General features: G+C 37.6%; 1 protein-coding gene across 4 annotated transcripts; it reads right to left on the reverse strand.

Moving 5' to 3' along the window:
* Positions 1-5,996: 5,996 nt before the first annotated feature.
* Positions 5,997-18,463, reverse strand: LOC147608833 (alcohol dehydrogenase class-3-like). 4 transcript variants are annotated; one of them, XM_086788360.1, is made up of 11 exons: positions 18,374-18,463; positions 17,989-18,128; positions 17,821-17,858; positions 17,257-17,439; positions 16,436-16,596; positions 7,974-8,056; positions 7,825-7,900; positions 7,670-7,731; positions 7,398-7,493; positions 7,014-7,172; positions 5,997-6,166 (listed from the first exon to the last, which is right to left on the reverse strand). In XM_086788360.1, the coding sequence occupies exons 2-11, from the start codon at positions 18,091-18,093 to the stop codon at positions 6,044-6,046; spliced, it is 1,086 nt and encodes a 361-aa protein (XP_086644486.1). In that variant the 5' UTR covers positions 18,094-18,128; positions 18,374-18,463; the 3' UTR covers positions 5,997-6,043. The 4 variants fall into 4 exon arrangements, with proteins under 4 accessions (XP_086644486.1, XP_086644483.1, XP_086644485.1 ...); XM_086788357.1 differs by having other exon boundaries at positions 18,260-18,436; XM_086788359.1 differs by lacking the exon at positions 18,374-18,463 and adding an exon at positions 18,260-18,330 and having other exon boundaries at positions 17,989-18,141.
* Positions 18,464-22,655: the final 4,192 nt, after the last annotated feature.

The raw sequence follows: 22,655 nt of genomic DNA on the forward strand, positions 1-22,655 counted from the left end.
ATTATCATCACATACATTCACTCACATCCCATATCATTCATTTACATTCTGATTTCACACGACATCACATCACATCTATTCATTCATCATCTATCTGATTCACATCTTATCTCATCACATCTATTCACCTCTATTCACATCACATCCATCCATCCATTGGCATCTATCTAATTCACATCACATCTATCCATCCAATCATCATCTATCTAATTCACATCTTATCTCATCACATCTATTCACCTCACATTCTCATCATCTCTATTCACATCACATCCATCCATTCATTCATTCCCATCTATCTGATTCACATCACATCTCACATCTATTCACCTCACATTTCATCACCTCTATTCACATCACATCCATCCATCCATTCGCATCCATCTAATTCACATCACATCCATACATCCATCCAATCATCATCTATCTGATTCACATCTTATCTCGTCACATCTATTCACCTCATATTCTCATCACTTCTATTCACATCACATCTATCTAATCATCTATCTGATTCACATCTTATCTCATCACATCTATTCACCTCATATTCTCATCACTTCTATTCACATCACATCTATCCAATCATCTATCTGATTCATATCTTATCTCATCAAATCTATTCACCTCATATTCTCATCACTTCTATTCACATCACATCCATCCATCCATTCATTCCCATCTATCTAATTCACATCATATCCATCCATCCATTCATTCACATCTATCTAATTCACACCTTATCTCATCGCATCTATTCATAGAATTTAAACATAGAATTTAAGAGAAATCTAATTTTTGATATAAAGATTCTCTACGCATCTATTTATGCATAATTCAATTTTAAGAAAAATAACACTTTTGAAATAAAATTAAATCCTTTATGCATCTTCTTATGCATAAATTCAATTTTAATGAGAATAACTCTTTTGAAATAAAAAAAATCTTTTATGCATCTTTCTATGCATAAATTCAATTTTAATGAGAATGATACTTTTTAAATAAAAATAATTATTTCATGCATCTTTCTATGCATAAATTCAATTTTAATGAGAATGACACTTTTGAAATAAAAATAATTCTTTCATGCATCTTTCTATGCATAAATTCAATTTTAATGAGAATGACACTTTTGAAATAAAAATAATTCTTTCATGCATCTTTCTATGCATAAATTCAATTTTAATGAGAATGATACTTTTGAAATAAAAATAATTCTTTCATGCATCTTTCTATGCATAAATTCAATTTTAATGAGAATGACACTTTTGAAATAAAAATAAATCTTTCATGCATCTTCCTATGCATAAATTCAATTTTAATGAGACTAACACTTTTGAAATAAAAATAAATCTTTTATGCATCTTCCTATGCATAAATTTAATTTTAATGAAAATAGAACTTTTGATATAAAAATAAATCTTTTAGAATGCAGAAACGGAGGGATTTACTCTTTTAGAATAACCTAGTAATGATAAACTTTAGTTCCACAAAATTTAAGAAAATTTTACCATAACCTCCTTTGTATGGCCGACTATTTCTCAATTTTATCATTCAATTTATGACTTGAATTAATCCAATTTGAATTCTAATATCTCTAATCCACTCCATTTTCTAAAAATCAAGAGAGTAAACAATGAAAAGAGTTTAATCAATCTTTTAATTAAACTTTTTAGGATTGAGAATGGCTGAATTGTAAAGAAGAGAAGAGGGTGGTCTTTCCATCAAGGCATAGCATCATATTTTAATTCAACATTTACAAAGCATAAAATTTGAGAAAACCATAGATTTAAAAATTCACAATAAGTAAGAATTAAGCTTACATGGAGCTTGTAAGCTTTCCTTTGGCTTGAGGGATTGAGGGTTCTAATCTTGTTTGCAGCAAGAGTGGCCACTAATTTCACTTGGAGAGGATTAGGCCAAAAAACAATTGAATTATCAAGAAATTCAATGTTAAATGGCTCAGGACAAAAGCAAAGTAACAGTGCATAAGCACCATAGCATAAGCACCATTAAGCTTTTACAAAGGGAGAGGCTTTTATTTATAGGAAAAAGTGAGCCTCTAACCAAGCAAACTGATTCTAGAATTTTCCAGATCAATTTGGTCACTTTTTGACCATTTTTAGGCCAGTTTAGCTTACTTTTTGGATCTAGTTGAAATAGGAGAGAGGAGAGATGAAAATATCTCATTATTTGTGAGTTTAAAACTCATCCACACATGTGAAATAGGTGCCTCCTTCATGAGGGAAATTACCCACACTGAGGTGTCAAAAATGCATCATTTCCTCTAAATATCTCTTCTTTTTTAACTAATAACCTTGTTCTTAGTCAACTCTTCAACTTATGTGAGTATTTACTCATTTTTGGGAAGGTTTTCTTTTATTCTTCAATTTATCTCCTCCCTACATTTGGATTAATCTTATTGGTCTCCATAGGAACCTTAATCCAAAATTTTCAAAAAATCTGGACCCTCAAGATAAGGTCCTTTTTACCTATTTTCAATTAATTTCAATTGCACATTGGAAAGTTCTTTTTGAATTTTTGTTTCAGGGGAAATCATTTTAAACACTAGGAGGATTTTTATATCTAAAAATATCTCAATTTTGAATTATCTCTCTCTAGATATTTTCTCTCTCTAGGCCAAAACAGGGTAAAACAGGATCTTTCTTTTATTTCAGAGAGGGGAATAATTATAAGATCAAAAGGGGAGGTTCTTACACCTGTACACCTGTACACCTCAAAAGCTAGAGAGGGAGGAATCTTACAAGGACTTGATGCTATTTTAGAGTTGAGAAAGAATTGTATATATCATTTTTTTCATTGTAGTTGCTTTCTTGGACAAGGATTTGAGGAGGACCAATGCTTCATTTTTAAAATGTATATAGAAGGACCTATATCTAGTGTTGACTTGGTGAGGCGGATGGATCGGGATGGAATTGGTGATTTAAACACTGCATGGGTTATGTTTGACCACACACAAAGAGTAGTTGGATGGTCAACACTTGCATGTCATGTCTACGATCCAAGGTATATTGCAAGATCAATCAAATATATATCCCATGTGTGACTATTTCAATCATGGTTTAAACTAAACAATAAGTCTATGTCAATTGTGTAGTTTATAGGAATTACTAACCATAGCAACATGTGAAATGAAAGAAGAAAACACTGAGGCACAATTTCTTTTTTGGGAAATGATGAATGAGGTGATGTTGCGTATTGGGCACCCATAGGAAAACTTCTTTAGAGTCATCACAGGCCAACTGGAGAGCAGTACGCCATGTGCTTAATGGTGGAGTTAAAAATGTAATGCATGGTCATGAAAGAACTTGTTTGTTTCATTGGGAGAAGAGTCTACAGAAACACATCGTGGGATATGTACAAAAGGACTTTCAAGAGGATCACTTACAATTGTGTGAGTAATGGCAAACATCAGCAACAAAAGAAGAAGCTCAAGAGAAGTATACCATGATAAGGAAATGGTGGAACATAGGGGGAAAAGTGAATAAGAGAGATACACATTACATGGAGAGCTAGCTAAGTTGGTGGCACATAAGAATAGCACATTGGGGTGATATGATGGGTGATGTAAGTAAATTTATGTATTCCTCACTCATATGTATGTTCCATCTATCAAATTTATGTATTCCTTGCTCCTATATATGTTCCATCTATCAAATTTTAATTATAAGATTTATTTTGTGTACAGGTCTTGGATAGCGCAAATATGGCAACCACACCACGCACCAACCTTGCTGAGAACAAGCATGGGAGTTGGCTTGCAGGAGAAGGTTTTAAGAGCAAGATCAGCTTGTATGATGCTGCTATTAGTGACTTGGCAAATGCTATGCTTCAAAGAAAAGAAACAATTGTAGGAATGCCAATGTACACTCATCAAAGTCATCTAGAGGGAGAAAGAGAGACTGTCCCAAGACGAAGGAGCCCTAAAATAGTGATTGATATTGAAGAGGATAGAATTCACCGTCCAAAGTATAACTATACAACAAGAGCTCGTGTGGCAAAAAAAAGCTAGAGGGCTGATTTATGATACTCCAAATTGTGTTGCTAATGAAGACACAATAGCAAACTCTAACACCATAAGTACTAGGATTCTTGTAATGCAGGATGGTCAACTTGTGGTAGAGAGGGAGGTGAATCTAACCTATTGGGCGATTCGAAGAACTCCACTTGGGAGTCGTGTGAAATGTCTTGGGTGGAGGACAAATGGCCAACAGTGCAATGAGCCAATTGTTGATTCAAGGAAGGCATGTGCATCCCCTAGTTTCTTTGCCAACGAGGAAGTATCATGATGGTATGTGTACAAAATCACAGATGATGTGGTTTTGCAATACAGATTATACACACACCTAGAAAGTTGACAAAAACATTTTTCCAATGCCAGCCATCCCACAAAGTTGGCCTGTTCTTAAAGGCACTAATCTCACACACGAAGAGGTTAATAAGTTGAATTTGACCGGCTTCAAGATGGAGACCATCCCTCCCCCGATTGTTGATATTTCAACTATAGGAACTAGTTCAACAGCTACCATAGAAGTTCAATTGCCAATGCAAAATGCTCCACGTACCCATTATAGGTCAAAGGTGTCCAATGCAGCACATCAAACGATCGACCATACAATGCAAATTGATGCAAGTGTCAAAATGGAGAAGGTCATAAAGAAAGGTGAATATGAAAATTTTCACATTGAAACTATAGGCTATGGTTCAGAAAGTGGTGGTCAGTATGAGATTCAGATTTGTGAGAGACCAACATGTTCATGTCCATATTTTCAAAATAGGGTGTCCAAGAACCAGTCACTCGCATGTAAACATTTATACTTTGTATTTTTGAGGGTTTTTGGGTTAGATGAGTAGGTGCATATAAATTCACCAGCCTATATTGAGACACTCGGAATTGTCTTTTGCATTGATAAAGCCTAGGTCCTTTCTTTAGGCTTCATGTGGAGAAACAAACTCTTTGCAACTCCCATAGGCTTCATATGGAGAAACATACTTTTTGCAACTCCCATATGGCTTCAGAAATCAATTTACTCTGTCAATTTATTCTTCGTATATATAAAGTCCTTTTTCCTTGCGGAAGAAATGCTCATCGATTCAAGTTAGACTTCTGTTACTAAAAAGCCCTTTTTGTAACTTCTATAAACATGAATGCATTTTCTTCAGTTCAAGTTAGGCTTTTTGTACAAAAAGCCCTTTTTCTAATTTCAGTCTTTTATTTAACACATTCTTATGAACAAATTATATTCATTATAGTTTCTTTAATATGTGTGTGTGCGTGTGCAGCTGCATGATCGCGTATATTAAAAAGGGTATGGTATAGAAGCTCACCCTTTTTATTATGAACAAATTATATGCATTATAGTTTCTTTAATATATGTGTGTGTGTGTGTGCAGCTTCATGCTCGCGTATATTAAAAAAGGTATGGTATAGAAGCTCACCCTTTTTATTATCTTAGTGTACAAGCTCGCGTGTGGTCAGGAGTGCTCAGCTCAATAAGCTCGCCAAAAAACCTCCCCTCGGACTCCATGAGGATGCAATGTGGATGAGCTAGCGTACCTACACAAGAAGTTACCAATTGTAGCTCTAAGGCAATACCCAACGACACATGCTTTGATAAGGCTAAGATAGGCTCTTGACTTGAATAATAAGATTCATTTTGTATTTAAATAGACATATGTCCAGAACAATGCTTATGCATGTAAAGTCTTCAAATAGGCATATGTCAAGTATAAAGTTTAAGAATGAGAGAAAATAAATAATGTTATTGTCTCTCATTAATAATTCTTCAAAAATTAATTTGTTGAATGATGTAATATTAGATCATTAAAAGAAATATTGGTTACATTTATACTCAAATTTTTGATCACTTCTCTTTTCTACTTTAATATGGTAACAATGCCTCATGCTATCAAAGTGTAGTAAATCCGTGGGTGACTAAAGATCTAAAAAAGAAGATGGTAAGTGACACATCCACTTTGATTCTTCAAATTTAAGATTAATAAAAAACCATCTTGGGTGTAATTAGGTTTGACATGCCATTAACATTACACATCGCAAACTCTTTCCCTCCCTTAGTAAGTCTATTGCATCATTGATGGCTTCAAATGGTAGCTCATGCGTTATGTATTTCTCCACTGTAAGCTCCTGCAAAACACAATGTAAGATTTGTAGGCTAATGTAACTTTCGTCTTAAAAAATATTGATGTGGCCAACACATATATCTCCTTTTTATACAACTTTAATTAGATTTGCTGAAATGAATTTATGAGAGCTAGTAGACTAGCTAATGCTTAAAGCTTTAGTTGATGTTATGCCATAAACTTGAGTCTAGAACTTTGTCTCCTCTTACATTTACCACCTTACTTATACTATAATAGAATCATAGCATCCTATACTAAGGACACTTTAACACATGTTACTAAAAGCCTTTTTTTATATTTGTTGTAAATTATATCATAAAATAGAAGGAAATTTCCTTCTACATTAGTCCTTTATTCTCAAACTATCATGTGGGATGTATAAGAGAAGGAATATAAAAGGTTTTACGTGTAAAATACTTTACATCATAAGTCTTTTCAAAAGTTTGAGACAAGAGTGATGTTTGAGATGTAAAATACTTTACATCACAAGTCTTTTCAAAAAAAAATGTTTGGTACTCTATAACATGTAATATTTCCTCTGAAAAAGTGTACAATATTCCACTTCAAAAGTGTTCTCAAATGGATATTTTCTTATTATTACTATGCAACATCATCTTAAACAACCACACTAGTTTGTATTATTATTAATCTTTGATATAGAACATGTTTGCAAGAGTTTATAAAATTGGTTATACTACATACTTGCATATTATGTCACACTTCATTTTGTAACGTCTTTCAAAACCTCTTACTATCATCTTAGATTATTTTTTTAATCATGAAAAATGATAAAAACAAATTAACATGCATAAAAACCCATTAAGAACTCAATAAAAGGGTAAGTGAGATACCTTTCGTAGAAATCTATCAACTAGCTGAGGAACTTGCGTCTTGCCTTTGAAATTTCCAAATATGCAAACCTCAATTGATCGTCCACAAAGAAGATAAGGACTAAAGCATACTTGTTTCTCTCGAGTGTCCATTCCTAAAAGCACAGTCTTTCCCCACCCCTTTAACAAAGAAAAAACAATCAATAATGTTTAGTTCATCAAAATGACTCACTTGTGATAAGATATTATTTTCTTTTGGTGGGTACCCCTTGCACACACATATGTATGTATGTGCACACACACATCCTTGGGAATTTATATTTATGTACATTCATACGTGGTCATTCTTTAGTATTTACAAAACTATGAATGGCTTGAATATTTAGTGTTAATGAACATGCTCACCTCACAAGTACTTTCTATGGCTGCAGTAATGAGATTGACCTTTCCCACACACTCGAAGGAATAGTCAACACCACCATTTGTGAGTTCTTGTAACACCTGTGTGCCAATTGTGATTCTCATATTTTTGTGACCCGTTACTGAATAATACCAATATATTTCCTAGTTCATTTTAGGGATTTAAGACACTTGAGATTTACTTCTAAGGAGAGAGTTGAACACAGTTTTGAATAGCATAGCTTATTAAAGATTCCATTAGATTCTTTAAAACAAACCTCTTGAATAGACTTTTCGTAATCATTGGGGTTAACAAACTCTGTGACACCAAATTGCTTAGCTGCAATAGAAATGGTAGAAAATGATCATCTCAAATGATGCCAAATCAATTGGGTTTAAAACGTAGAATGACAAGAAAATCCAGTTCTCTCACCTATGTCAAACTTGTTAGAATCAATGTCAACACCAATGATTTTGGAGGCTCCACAAATTCTTGCACCATCAGCCACCTACATTTTAAAAATGATTAATTATCAAGTTTACTAATTTTAATTGTAAAGAAAATAGAAAAGCAAGACTCACCGCTAAACCAACTGTACCAAGGCCAAAGATAGCCACACTTGATCCTTTTTCTACCTTTGCAGTGTTCCAAACTGCACCAAGTCCTATAGTAGAAAGTAGTAGTGTAATTTGCATAATAGAGGCATCATCATCAAAATGATACATAATGTATTACCATATATAAATAAATAAAAAGTCACTTTTTTCTTCATTAAAATAACTTTAATGATGTCTTGGCCACCCAAAATAGTGATTTTCAACTAGTAAAAGTTTATTTCAAAACATCAAGATAACAAGAATGGTGTAGTTTTGTTCTTATGGTATAAATAATAGTGTCATTTATAAGTTCTTTTGGTATAAAGAATAACAAGGCTCAAGATGTGATGTGGAAATGACACCTAAATTTAATTTAAAAATGATTAGATAGCTCTTAAACTATGAGAGTAGGTAAAACATTCGTATAAAAATGTATAAGAATACATGATTAGTTAGAATATACATGACACATTTTTAGTTAGAAAAATAATAAGATATTTTTATTTAGACCCATCTCTACTTATGAACAATAATGCGATTATGATCTTTATTAATAGCATGGGCTTTAGTTACAAAGAGTAATACATATATTGTGAGGTATGTTAGATAGGATTCCTCAAAGAACTTACATATGGAATGCTAGATAGGATGGCCCAAAGAACTAATATGAGAAATGCCCTTTTTTCCATTAGCAAAAGGGTCAATGCATGCTTGGGTGTAGCCATTTTTGGTGAGGTTTAAGGTATTTTTTGTATATAGGTAACTTGCTCGATCCGTAACTTATACATTGCTCAATGGAATTTGACAAACTTGGTATCCGAGCAGTAGTACACATTCCAATCTTTGAATATGAGACCAAAAAAACACAAAAGCAAAATTTATAATTTGATCATTCATTAAATTGTTACAAGTTCGATGTGGCATGTGAGGCATGTGTTCTAAATAGCATATGTTATAACACTTTATACAAAAACATCAAAAATTTGTTCTGCACATACATGCAACCAAGTAATCATTCTAAAGTACACTACGTGAGCTTCCCCTCAACCATAGGACACATCCAATTAAGAACATCTGGTATGGTCTATAAGGGACCTCCAATGTTGTGCTGAAATTTTGCATACCCATTCGAGGGCACGCTCCATAACTTTTTTTTTTTGGTTTGTTGAAAACCTAAACGGATTGAAAAAATCGAATCCACACTAGTGGGACTAGTGCATGGTGGTCTTAAAACACTGATAGTTGGTGATATATCGGTATCTTGATTCACCCTGGGATGGAAGAAATTGAAAATGTTCAATTTTTGCATGTGCAAAGATCTTTTAATAAATCAAACACTATTTACAATTTTTCATTGCTTCTGTTTCCCTGCAGTTCCTTGCTATATGACTCATAAGCATGTCAAGGGTCATTGCATTTCACATTGCACACCATCAAATCTGATAGCGTGCCCTTTGGCCTATTGGTGTTTTGAAGCATTTTAGGCCACATTCCACTTGCTTGGGGGCAAGACTTTGCGAACGTGTATCGCCGAAGGGGGGAAACCAATGCGGGTGAAAATTTCAATACCCTGCAGACTTTCGAATTTTCAGGCCTCCCGCTCTAGCGAATGTTTTGAATAAAGTACATAACCTACCACGCTGTGTCAGAACCTACCGCCTCCTACGTTGCAAGGTATTGTGTTCGTTTTCTTTATCTTCTTTTCTTTGCTCTGTAAGACGTCTTCTTTTCTTTACTCGCCTCACCAGCTAGCTGGTATTTGTGTGATCGTGGAAATGCAAGATGCAGCTCGTCCCCCACCCTACAAGCTGTACGATTTGGTGTGGCATTATCTTCTTTACCCTGGTAAGTTGTCTTCTTTACTTTGCTCACCTGACGAGCTCGGTGGTCTCTATCTGATCACTTTGCTTTGTTGGCCTCACCAGCTCAGTTATCTCTATCTTCTTTGCTTTGCTTGCTTCTTAAGCTAGATGATCTCTGTGTCTGATCGTCTCCATGGTAATGGCAATATGCAGCTCTTCATTGCTTGCAAGAAAACTAGACAAAGGCGGTGAGATAGGAACAATGAAAAGCTTGGTCAAGGCACAAGGAGCAGATTTCAGGACGAGGAAAGAAATGCACAGACAAGGAAACAAGGTCAAAGCGGCAACGCAAGACACTTTTGCAAGGTATGCAGAGGGAGAAACAATAAGAAGACATAAGACTCCTTGCAGAGCAGCACAACAGGAAGCGGTTGTTACAAATGGATGCATTCGAACATTGCCATCGGAGCGAAGAACACGAGCTATGGCCAATCGATTGGTGGGAGAATTCATGGCAGTAACATCAGGCCATTCAGATTAGTACAAGTCTAATGTCATTAGAAGATTTACCTTGCACCCTAAAATTCATAGAGTGACAACCCTGCCAACACCTCAAGAGATGCACGCACAAGAGACACCGCTTTCTAACCTGAGAGATGGGTGCACAACTTAGATCAACTAGCTACAAAGAGGGTGACATTAGATATGCTGGTATCCCCTGAAACAAAGAAGAAATGGCTTGGATGCACAACATCGAAGATGTTGTCAATCAGAAGGTCCAACGTTGCTCCAGTGGACGCAGGAGTAAAAGTAATGCAGGATGATCCAGAATCAAAAAGTCTGTGGGCTTCAACAGAATGCAAGAAAAGGAAAGACAGCCTGACTGTGGAACTCACTGCTAGAGTGACATCGTTCTAGCATGAGAACACGAGAGTTTCTCTAAACAAGAAGGACATTTGCAAAAAGCAAACGGGATGCAAGCAATTTAAGGAGCACATTGCTTGACACAACGCAGCTCAGTGGTGGTTGTCCTAACCAAGTGGTTGTCTGTGATTCTCTAAAGCTTTAGTATAAATTGTCTGAATTCTAAAGTGATTATCCTAAACCAACCCAACCAGCTCGGTGGTAGGAACATCATGCAACAAACAACAATTATGTGATTGTCCTAAATGAGCATGGTTGGAACAAAAATAAACAACAATATCATTGAGCTGGTGATGTTGTTAATGTGTAATTGGTTGATGTTCTTAATGTGTGTAACTGATTTGTTGTGATCGTTCAAACCAGCCTGGCAGTTGGAACTGGAACATCAACAGCAATATAGTTGATCATATTCTAGACTAGCCCGATGGTTGAAATTGTTTAGTTTTCTTGTAGGTGAATAATTGTTTTGTTTATAGTAGTTGTTTAGTTAAAATACTGAATTTCCAACTGTAACAGCAATATATAGTTCACATGTACCTTTTTGTTATTAGTATTGATGGGTGGTGAAATTGATTTGTTTTGTAATGATTGAAGGCAGTTGAAATTATGACTATCCTAAACCAACCAGTGGTTGAAATTGTTTTGTTTTCTCGTAGTAGTGAATAATCTAGTAGTTGTTTAGTTGAAGTACTGAATTTCCAATGGGCTGGCTTCGGGTTGGGTGAATAGACGGAGTTGTATCTCAAGTTTATGGCTGAGAGCCCTACCGTTTCGATTGGGCAAGGAGCTTTGAGCATTGTAAGCCATGGTATGTGAAGAAACTCAAAGATAGGAGTGTGTGTTGTTGCAAAACACACATAGACTTTGACCTGGCCCGACAAGGTTTGAATGACTTGAGATCTGATCATGTTGGAAAATTTCTCCATGGAGATAGATGCTCATGTCTCCCAGATGAATGCTCAGTTTGTAGGCCACCTAGATCCTTGTCATGTGTAGCAAGTGAGAGCAAGTTTGGCAGCCTCCTGAAGTCTGTGTGGGAGCCAACGCTCTATCCAAAGCCTGCAAACTAAAAGTGGCACTCCATTGAATACATTAGAGGTATATGCACACGTTGTGGTGTGAAGAAGCAGTATGATGTCTATCCAAATGAAATGAGGGTCCAAGAAAGCCTTGCTCTAAAATGGAGGAGATTTGAAATGGGCAATGTTGAAGGATCCGAGGAAGAAGAGATGGCTACTATCGTATAAGAGCACTCAACCGAGGGAGCTTTTAGATCACGGGGTTGCATCCATCCCAAAATATGTGCTTCACAATTTCATGGCCAGCTATGCAAGATAAGCAATTCAGGACGTGCCTTGCCAATTTTCCACGACACTATTGTCTGTGTCATAGATTTTACCGAAAATTACTCATTTCAAGAACAAGATGAGATCTGAAGTGCTCACTGGCACAACAAGCAAATAAAAATTCTAGTGCATATAACGTACAATCATGTGCTTGATTCTTCTATGACTGATGCTGATCTACTTGTCGAGTCTAGGTCACTGCAACGCATGTACCGTTTCTACATTTCAGACGATGACACGGAACACGGCACATTATTTTTGCAGCATGCATTTCTTTTGCATTGGGAATGGCTAAAAAACAATCATCCCCATTTACAAGCAAATATAAAAGAACATTGGGTGTGGTCAAACAGGGCTTCCTCTCAATTCAAATAAGCCCGTGCATTCTACTTTGTTTCAAGGTTTAAATCCTTGACCGGTGTAAACATGATGTGGAATTTCTTTCGGTCTAGCCATGGCAAGGGGGAACATGATGGATGTGGTGCTATTATTAAGAGAGCTCTGTATAATCACCAATTAGCATGTCCCTAAGAAACGCTAGAGAATTCCCATGATGTTGTAACATGGCTTGCACTCAACCTCTCCATAGGGGCGCAATCAACATACAACAAACAAATACAGACAAATAGTGCAGTGTGTAGAGTCTTCCATGAAGTGGAAGTGAACAAAGTGCAAAGGAAAAATAGACTGAATTGTGAGGCCATTAAAGGAACTCACAAGTTGCACAGCGTGTGGGGCTTCTCAAACAACCACTTGCTACTCAAAACAAGAAAACTTTCTTGTTTTTGTAGTGCGTGCATCACAAGGGATCATGAAAATTGTGAGGGCATTGCAACTGTGAAGACATGGGTGCGAGTTCAAGTTTCTCCTCTGCGTGGAGTCACAAACAATGATGCACCATTGATTGGAGAGGACTTTGATAACCTCATTGATGCTCTGGAAGAGGGGGAAAACTTTGCAATCATCACTGCCTCTAGGGATAACGAGGAAGACCACCCATACTTTGTGTTACAGTGTACCAAACCCAAGTACAAGGTTGAGGAAGCATTTAAGGATGATTGGGGCCAAACATTTGGTAAGTGAGATGTAGTAGTTGGAGGTATTTGGTACCAAAAAACATCCAAGAGAGGTCACAATTACACTCTGTTAAATAAGAGTAAGCCTACATTTTTGTACTCTCATCATGTAAGAGCTATTAAGTTAGATTTGCAGGCAGTGCTGCCTGGACGAAAGAAGAGCAAGACTGTGTTCAAAATGGATCTAGAAACGCATGAGCACATCATGGGTTGTATTGGAGACTGAGGAAAAAGTATTCTATTTATCCTGAAAAACAAAAAATGTCTTTATGGCATTCATCTAATACAAATGAAACATTGTGTGATTAGTGCGATACCAACAACCGCGCTGGTGATTACTTATCCAATACTACCACTGTGCTGGTTATCATGCAGCACAACCAACCATCGTGCTAGTACCAGTGTCATATCGTGTGATTTGTCTACCAATACCAACCACCAAGTTAGTGATAACTTATCCAATACTACCACCATGCTGGTTAAACCACCATGTTGGTGACCACTTATCCTATACTACCACCGTGCTAGTTAAGATCCCTAAAAAGACAGATCAACCACTTCCTAGTACTACCATATTGGTGACCACTTATCCTAGTACTACCACCGTGCTAGTTGCGGTCCTAAATTAGATTAATTAAATTAAATATCACCGTGCTAGTGACTACCACTATCCTAAATTAAATATCACCGTGCTGGTGATACCACTGTCCTAAATTAAATATCATGTGATTTATCTACCGGTACCAACCACTGTGCTGGTGATAACTTACCCAATACTACCACCGTGTTGGTTAAACCACCGCGCTGGTGATACTACCACCGTGACCAACCACTTCCTAGTACTACCACCACACTAGTTTTGGTCCTGAATTAGCTTAATTAAATTAAATATCACCATGCTGGTGACTACCATCGTCCTAAATTAAATATCATGTGATTTGTGTGCCGATACTAACCACCGCGTGTTGGTGATAACTTATCCAATACTACCACCGTGCTGGTTAAGATCCCTAAAAAGAGAGACCAACCACTTCCTAGTACTACCATGGCACTGGTTGCGATCCTAAATTAGCTTAATAAGGGAAAGTTAAAAGTTGTGATCCTAGGCCTTAATAAGGGAAAAGTTGAAACACGCGGGAGATATGGAGATATGCGGAACCACGCGGTGGTTGAAACAGTACTTGTTGAAAATATCACCAGCACAGTTGGAATAACAGCGGGGTTCATTCTTTAAAATAGACCCAGCACGATGGTATTACCTACAAACACCAGCGTGATGGTCATTTTCATTAGATTGCATGCAAAAACCAGCACAGTGGTGGAGAGAGTTGACCAGTGTGCTGGTGTGGAGAGAGCCATGTAGTGACACATGTCCAGCTCTACGCGATGGGAAAGACCACCATGGTGGTCTTTTCCAGCAAAGAGCAAGACTAGCGAGGCGCGGAGGCTCCATAGTGACGAATGTCAAGCTCTATGGTGTTGAGAACATGGAGTTTTGGTAGATTGTATTTGCGTGACGACATCGATTGGTGACAAGGACAGTAAAATGTGCACGGAGTAAATGCACATGGTGATGCATGTCGAGGACTGTAGTGTTCAACGTAGAGTCATTAATATGCTAGTATGCCAGAAAAAAAATTGGCGAGAGCGCCAGTCCACTCTAAATCCAAAATCTCACCGCCCCGCGTGTCGCGCTGCTACGGCCCCAAAAGTGCCCCAAAAAAAGTTCCGCGAATGGCTACACCCGATCGTGCATTGACCCAATAGAAAGGCCTTAGAATATTCCACTATTTAAAAGGAATTAAGCATGATTGTTCCAATGGGAGTATCATGTCATCTATGTCTGCTACATAATCAGCCCTCCCCTGACCCAACCTCACCAAATTGTTGGGTTCATGATGAGTTTCTAGGCTACTTTTTAAGTAGGTATAAGTCTCTCTTATATAACTAACAACCACATTTATTCTCTTCTTTTCCATTAACGTTTCTAGGATGGTAATTTTTTCTTGAACTCGATGGAGCTTAGGTAAAAGGTAGAGTTCGAGACTACTGGGTATTTTTAAAAAAACTGATCGGAGTGCGTAAACCCCCAAGCTTGTTAGAATGGGTAAGCCCTAAATGCACCAAATTGTTGTTGGGTGGTCATGATGATGAGTTTCTACGTTAAAGTTTTAGCAAGTATACGTCTCTCTTTTATAAGTGTGTGATAAACACACTCAACATTTATTCTCTTCTTTTCTCTTAAGGTTTTTAGAATGGTAATCTTATGTTGAGCTCGATGGAGCTTAGGTGAAAGATAGAGTCATTAGACAAAATTTAAACTCAACAAAAGGGCGCTCTAAGAAGAACCATGTCATCACTTTGCTAAAGAAAGAAGAGCTGTGGTGAACCTTGTGAATTTTACATTAAAACCTCTACATGTGACATACTATTGGAAAGCCATGGAAAAGTAGTTTCTTAATCTATCATCTTTGATACATTTAGAGTTAATATGATCGAATTATGCCTTCCCCACTAAAAGGTTTAGTATGAAAGGCCTAACTTGAGCATATTAATTGTTGGAATTCATCTTTTAGTAGGGAAAACATAACTTGAGCATGTCAACTCCAAATTTATGAGAGGTGGTAGATTTAAAATGTAACATGGATTTCATAATCATTGGAATATACCTTTTAGTGGAAAAGGCATAACTTGAGCATATTAACTCCAAATTTGTCAGAGGTGGTAGATTTAGAATCTCCTTTTCACGAGCTTTTCAGCGATTGGTATATACCACATTTGGGGGGTTTGACATAAGATTTATAAGGTTCACTATGGCTTCCTTTTTTCTAACAAAGTGATGACATGGCTCTTCTTAGAGATGCCTTTTTTAGTCTATTTTTTGTCTAATGCTTAGGCTGCTTGGTGTTAAAAAATGGCCAATCATAGCGGGATGATCATCTAAGAAATGTCTATTGTGGAGTTCAATTTTCAAAGAACTAGATGAGACAAGTTTCATAATTTGAAGCCGTCATGAAAACCAATAGTTTAGATACACATCTTTTGTAAAAAAATTACAATTCTGATATACACTCTTTGTAAATTATAAGATAATAAAAGTGTCCCTTTTGCATGATTTTTATAATTTAGAGTATCTCTCAAGATTTTTCTATGCTTCCAAGATAAATCAATATTTAAGTCCATTATTTACTCATTGTTTGAACTCAATCGATGTTGCTTAGATGACCAAGCATTTTTGTGAAGTCTAAAATTAAAAAAAACTTGCATTTTAAATTTAGTCTTAATAAAGGGGTACATACCTGTAGGAAGGCCACAAGCAAAAAGGCAAGCCTTGGCAAGAGGAGCATCCGGGCTAATTTTGGCAACACAATCAACAGGGAGCACTGTGTACTCACTAAAGGTGGAGGTGAAGAAGGGATATATGGGTTGCTGGGTCCCCCCTTCTTTGGTGATGGAGAACCTGGAAGTCATGGAAATGGAATGAAGGTTCAAAGTTTAAACCAATTTGAACAAACTATACTCATTTTTATATACACAAACACTCACATACATATGCATAATGCTTGGTCCTACCAAGGATCTATTATGATATTGAAGGGTCCAAGTCCTTTTAGTCGAGCTGGTAAAAGCATTGTTACAATAAGAAAGGGAGAAGAAAGGTGAATCCACTATTCAGGAAACTATTTTCACTAAGCGTTACTTTAAGCTAATTCTTTTCATCATAGATTGAGAGAAAATTGTGATTTTGAACAGCGATCTTCTTCGTACTTCGATTTGATTACAATTAAATCCTAAAAATTTTGAAGAGGCATAAAAAAGTGGACACATTCTAGGCAAAGTTGAACCTGTCTTTTCATGAACCTAGGGTGAATAAGAAAAAGAGAAGATTTTCCTTTTGGTAATACCTTTATGAAGTGAAAGAAGTATCAAAATCAACAAGCAAATGCATCTTTAAAATGAAGCAGATATTGATGGGTTGAAAGAAGTATCAAAATCAAGCAAGTGCATCTTTAAAGTGAGGCAGATATATGTATGTATTAACTTTTTTTTTTTGTGAGAGACTCATAGTGGACCAAAGAGGACAAGAGGTGGTATGAAAGGGGTGCCAAGTTCGTCGAACCTGGTTTTGTCGTGGAAGGGTTGGAGCATGCCCGTGGCTTTAGCAAGCGTCCAGTACTTCTGGCAGAGGTTGGTCTTGGGGGACCTGCACTGTCTGCACTCCCCACACTCGCCTGCAAACACAGGCACCACATGGTCCCCTTCCTGCATCCCCTCCACGCCTTCCCCCACGCTCTCCACGATCCTGTTACAATTACCCCACCCACCACCACCACCACCACCACAAGTTGTGCTCTCTCTGATCTCTCTCTCTCTCTCTCACACACTCTCACACACACACACACCACCACCACCACGACCACCACAAGTTGCGCTCTCTCTCTCTCTCTCTCACACACACACACCACCACCACCACCACCACAAGTTGCGCTCTCTCTATCTCTCTCTCTCTCTCTCTCTCTCACTCACACACACACACACACACACACACCACCACCACCACCACCACCACAAGTTGCGCTCTCTCTGATCTCTCTCTCTCTCTCTCTCACACCCACCCACCCACACACACACACACACACACACACCACCCCCACCCCCACCCCACAAAGCTGCCTTACTTACCCTGCTGCCTCGTGCCCAAGAATGCGCGGAAACAGTCCCTGCACACCATCACCCAGCACCCCTGCTTTAGCCTCCACCTTACCTCACCTTCCATTCCATCAGCTCACACAGCTTTTAGTACGCTTATACGTTATCACACTCTGCCGCATAAGAAGGAAACACCCCCACCTTCTCGCTTCCCAGAACGGTGAGATCTGTGTGGCATAGAGACGTAGCAACGATCCTGATCCGGACCTCGTGTGCTTGTGGTGGTTCTACCAGGATCTCCTCCATCACCAGAGGCTGGTTGGGTCCCCAGGCAACCGCAGCTGCCCATTCAATCTGCTCATGAGAATCGTAGAGAGAGAGACACACACAGAGAGAGACACACACACAGCGATTATGCATGTAATCCCCCAAAACAAACACACACACACACACACAGAGAAAGAAAGAGAACCTTTGCACTTAATTACACCCGGAGAAGCCATAGCCTAAGAACTGTTAGTAGTGCAATGAGATCAATTGCAAAATTGTGTGAATCTCTCACAATGATAAGAGGCAGGCAACACACCATAATAATACCCATCTTGATTACGTAACCCAAAACCTGCAAATCCTTACAATAAGCCTTAAAAATGCACATAAAAATATGCAACACCTTAAAATAAGCCTTACAATGCACATAAAAATATGCAGGTCCTTACAATGCACATAAAAATATGCAGGTCCTTACAATGCAGGTCCTTACAATGCACATAAAAATATGCAGGTCCTTACAATAAGCCTTACAATGCACACAAAAATATGCAAAGCCTTACAATGCACATAAAAATATATAAAGCCTTACAATGCACTGCTTTTAAATTTTTAGAATTTCAATTCTTAGCACTTGCAAATAAAAAAGGAAATTACATGATGTAAGGATAACTTTTCTAGTGATTTCTTTTTGGGCATTTTACAACATGCTTTTTGTGCTACTCTTGGCAGCCTTTACGAAGCCTAATTATAAATTTTAAGCATGTGATTTTTTACCCTAAGGACCTCGATGGGGGCAACTACCTTCACTCAAGGAGAAGGAGTGCAAGGGGGTTTTGTTGTTTCACTCTAAAGAGGCTTGTGAGACACTTCTTTACCCTTTCTACATCAATCCAAGTAAGTAGCACATGTGATATCTCCCCATACTTTAGCTCCATATATAAGATAGGTTTAACGAAAGTGTGGAAAATATATTTCTCAAAGGATCAAATTTGAATTTTAGCCTTGTTGGAGTATTATTAGGAGAAATATGGACTCTCTATTTGTCCCCTTAAGGAGTGAATAAACAAAGAATGGCCTAACCAATGAGAGAGATGGGATTCTAGATCCATGTAACATGGATCTTTTTGTCATATCTTTGCCCAAATCTCTTAGGACAATAAAAAAATAGAGCCCATAACATTAAAAATAGAGAAATGTCAAATTTCCTTGTGGTTTTCACCATAAACTATTCTTTTATGTCAAATGTACCTTGTAGTCAGCACATGGAAGTTTTAAACCTGAATTTTATTTTTTCTCTTTTTTATGTTTAACTTTGTACTTTCATCCTTTTGCATTTCACTATCTTTCCATTTCTCCTCTTTTTTTTTTGCAGAATTCAACTTCGTCATATCCTCTTCAACTCTTGTTCGTTCTTCATGAAATTTTATAGCTATGTTGTTCTCCACCATAACTCTCTATTAGTATACACTCAATGCCCACCTCTCAGCATGTATCTCACTTTGATGTATAATGCATATTTGTTAGGCTCTCCATTATGAAGGAGTAGCCATGGTCATATGTCTTTAGTGGGAACCCCGGCTTACATGCCCCCCATTATGTGAGAAGTCGCCTTGTTGGAGTATTATTAGGAGAAATATGGACTCTCTATTTGTCCCCTTAAGGAGTGAATAAAAAAAGAATGGCCTAACCAATGAGAGAGATGGGATTCTAGATCCATGTAATATGGATCTTTTTGTCATATCTTTGCCCAAATCTCTTAGGACAATAAAAAAATAGAGCCCATAACATTAAAAATAGAGAAATGTCAAATTTCCTTGTGGTTTTCACCATAAACTATTCTTTCATGTCAAATGTACCTTGTAGTCAACACTCACATGGAAGTTTTAAACCCGAATTTTATTTTTTTTCTTTTTTATGTTTAACTTTGTACTTTCATCCTTTTGCATTTCACTATCTTTCCATTTCTCCTCTTTTTTTTACGGAATTCAACTTCGTCATATCCTCTTCAACTCTTGTTCTTTCTTCATGAAATTTTATCGCTATGTTGTTCTCCACCATGACTCTCTATTAGTATACACTCAATGCCTGCCTCTCAGCATATATCTCATTTTGATGTATAATGCATATTTGTTAGGCCCCCCATTATGAGGAGTAGCCATGGTCATATGTCTTTAGTGGGAACCCCGGCTTAGACGCCGATGGGATCATTGTTGTGTGACCATTGATGATGGTTAGGAGATGGTAAGGGGTACGAGCGTTAGCTAGGGTCCATAGTATGAGGAATATTCCTTAGAATATTTTCTCGGATACTAGGTCCATCATTAGTGGGCGGTGGTCGGTGGGCCATGTTCTTGATGCGGTGACCATGTCTATGGAGTGTAACCACCATCGTTATATACGCGTCTACTACACCGCCTATAGTACTATATATGGACATGGTTGCCATGAGCTCAGGTATCCAATGCTTGGGAGTATCCACTCCCTTCTACACTTCATACATACTCCATCCAGAGTCTGTCTAGATTGCCATCTAGGCTCTACAAGATAATCTCTTAGCCATATATTCACAATTTATAGGGAAAGTAATTAGATAAATTAAATACCCGTCTACCTCAATAAGGTAATGAGCTAGATAATGAACTGAAACCCAAACAACCCACTTCCACGAGGATTAGAAATAAAAGAAAGGCATCCAAGTATGATAATAAAAAGAGAAAATGAGGACACAAGCTACTATGTACAACACATGCTAGGGTTCTGGCTAGAATTAGTTACCCAAGTGGTGGGTGTCAAAATCTCGGATCAATGTCTTAACCTCTTCCTATTGCGGCTAGCTAGTATGTTGGTTTGACTTAGCCCCTTGCATTGACTACATAGTAGTCCAAATAAATCAATGACATGTGAGACACTATCCAAGTCAACCTCGTATTCTGGACACTCAAAAAGTTCCTCAAAACTTATTTGATTCAATGGTGTGATCCTCGAGGGTGGAGGTGTAGGTCTCAAGTTGGCTGGAGGTTAACGACACATTTTGTGCATTGTGAATCCCCCTTATTGTTGCAATAGGTATGGTTGTGCCATTTGCTCAATATTGGGTTGAGGTGTTATAATAGGAATTATGGCTTATGGCTATGATGGAGCTGGTAAAGGCAACTACTGAGGTCTGGAAGCATTAGCAAGGGTTTACAAATGCGTATGGCACTGTGAAGCCTCATGACCATAACATCCACCACAAAAAGTATAATTTCTATTATAGGATGCCCTTAGCACACTAGACACTCACTGGTCAAATGCCCTTGTCATAGATTGAGTACCATTTAAGCTCCCTGCTTGGATACATATGTAAGCTTTCTCAAGCTCTATTGGGATTCATCCCCTCTTGGAGTGCTCTCATGAAAACTGTGAAATTCATCTTTGCTAAAGTGTTGCCCTTAGCAAGGGGTTTAATTATAGAAGTGCTATGTTCCGTGACTCTAAAAGCAACAAATTCAAAATCTGATCCTTTAGCTCCCTTGACCATCAGATTTTCTAGTTGGATGAAATTTGTTGTGATGTCATCCCACGTAGTGATCCCTCTAGTGTGACTAAGCTGTTATAGATCACTTCGTATTTAAGCCCATAGATGAATCTATCAACAAGCACTTGATTATTCGAATAGCGTTCATGCGGAAGGCAAAAAGAGTTTAAATGCTTGAGAAAGCTAATGAAATCTCTACTGACTTCTCTTCTTCTAATCTCAGCTTTGTGTACCTGTGAAGCTACATAAGACTCCTTCATGCACAAATTGCTTCAAGAACAATCTCCTAAGAGTGGTGAAGTTTAAGCATTCCTCGACCTTGAGAGTTCTATACCTATACTTAGCCTTACCATCTAATGTTAGATTAAAGACATTGGTCTTGGAAACCTCATTTTGTTCTCCTAGTGCCTCACACACCTTATCAAATACCTCTAAATGTCTTCTAGGATCATCGTCTTTAGTGAATTTATGAGTTTTCTTGGCTATCTAGATAGCCTTTCCATGACTATGTTGACCACCATCTCCCACAACAGGCACCATGCTCTCTGCTACTGCTATTTCTAGGGCTTGTACAAAATTAATTGGGTCTGTGTGTAGAGATGGTGCTAGCATAATAGGAGCCAGGATAGGAGCACATGGAGGTGCAACATGTGGCATTCCATGCTAGTATACTCTTGAGTCCTTGCATGGCCTTGTGGGTTAGAGGATGTGGGTTGGTACATGGTATAGCTAGGTGATACTATAAAAGTAGGATCCACTAGGTTCACAGCAAGAGGTGTTACCATTTCACTCATTGTGGGTATTCTTGCTTTGGATGTCCCAACTTGTGCCATAGGTCTTTGGATCCTTTCAAGTTTAATGATCCTATAGATGCAATCGCAAATACCCTCCTATAATTGTTTCTCCTAAGTTGTGGCCCAAGATATTAATCCCTTCCCAACTAACACCATAAGCTTGGCCTATAAAACAAAATCCACAAGAGTCTCTATTGATGCATCATACTCCCAATCATCTGTGAAAAGACGTTGATCCAAGATTTGCAAGCCTAGCTCTATCTTGGAGGTAGATGCATGTTATT

The sequence above is a fragment of the Cibotium barometz genome, chromosome 52 (genome assembly GCF_041138505.1).
Source record: "Cibotium barometz isolate CiBa-2024 chromosome 52, ASM4113850v1, whole genome shotgun sequence".
In the NCBI taxonomy this organism is placed as follows: domain Eukaryota; kingdom Viridiplantae; phylum Streptophyta; class Polypodiopsida; order Cyatheales; family Cibotiaceae; genus Cibotium; species Cibotium barometz.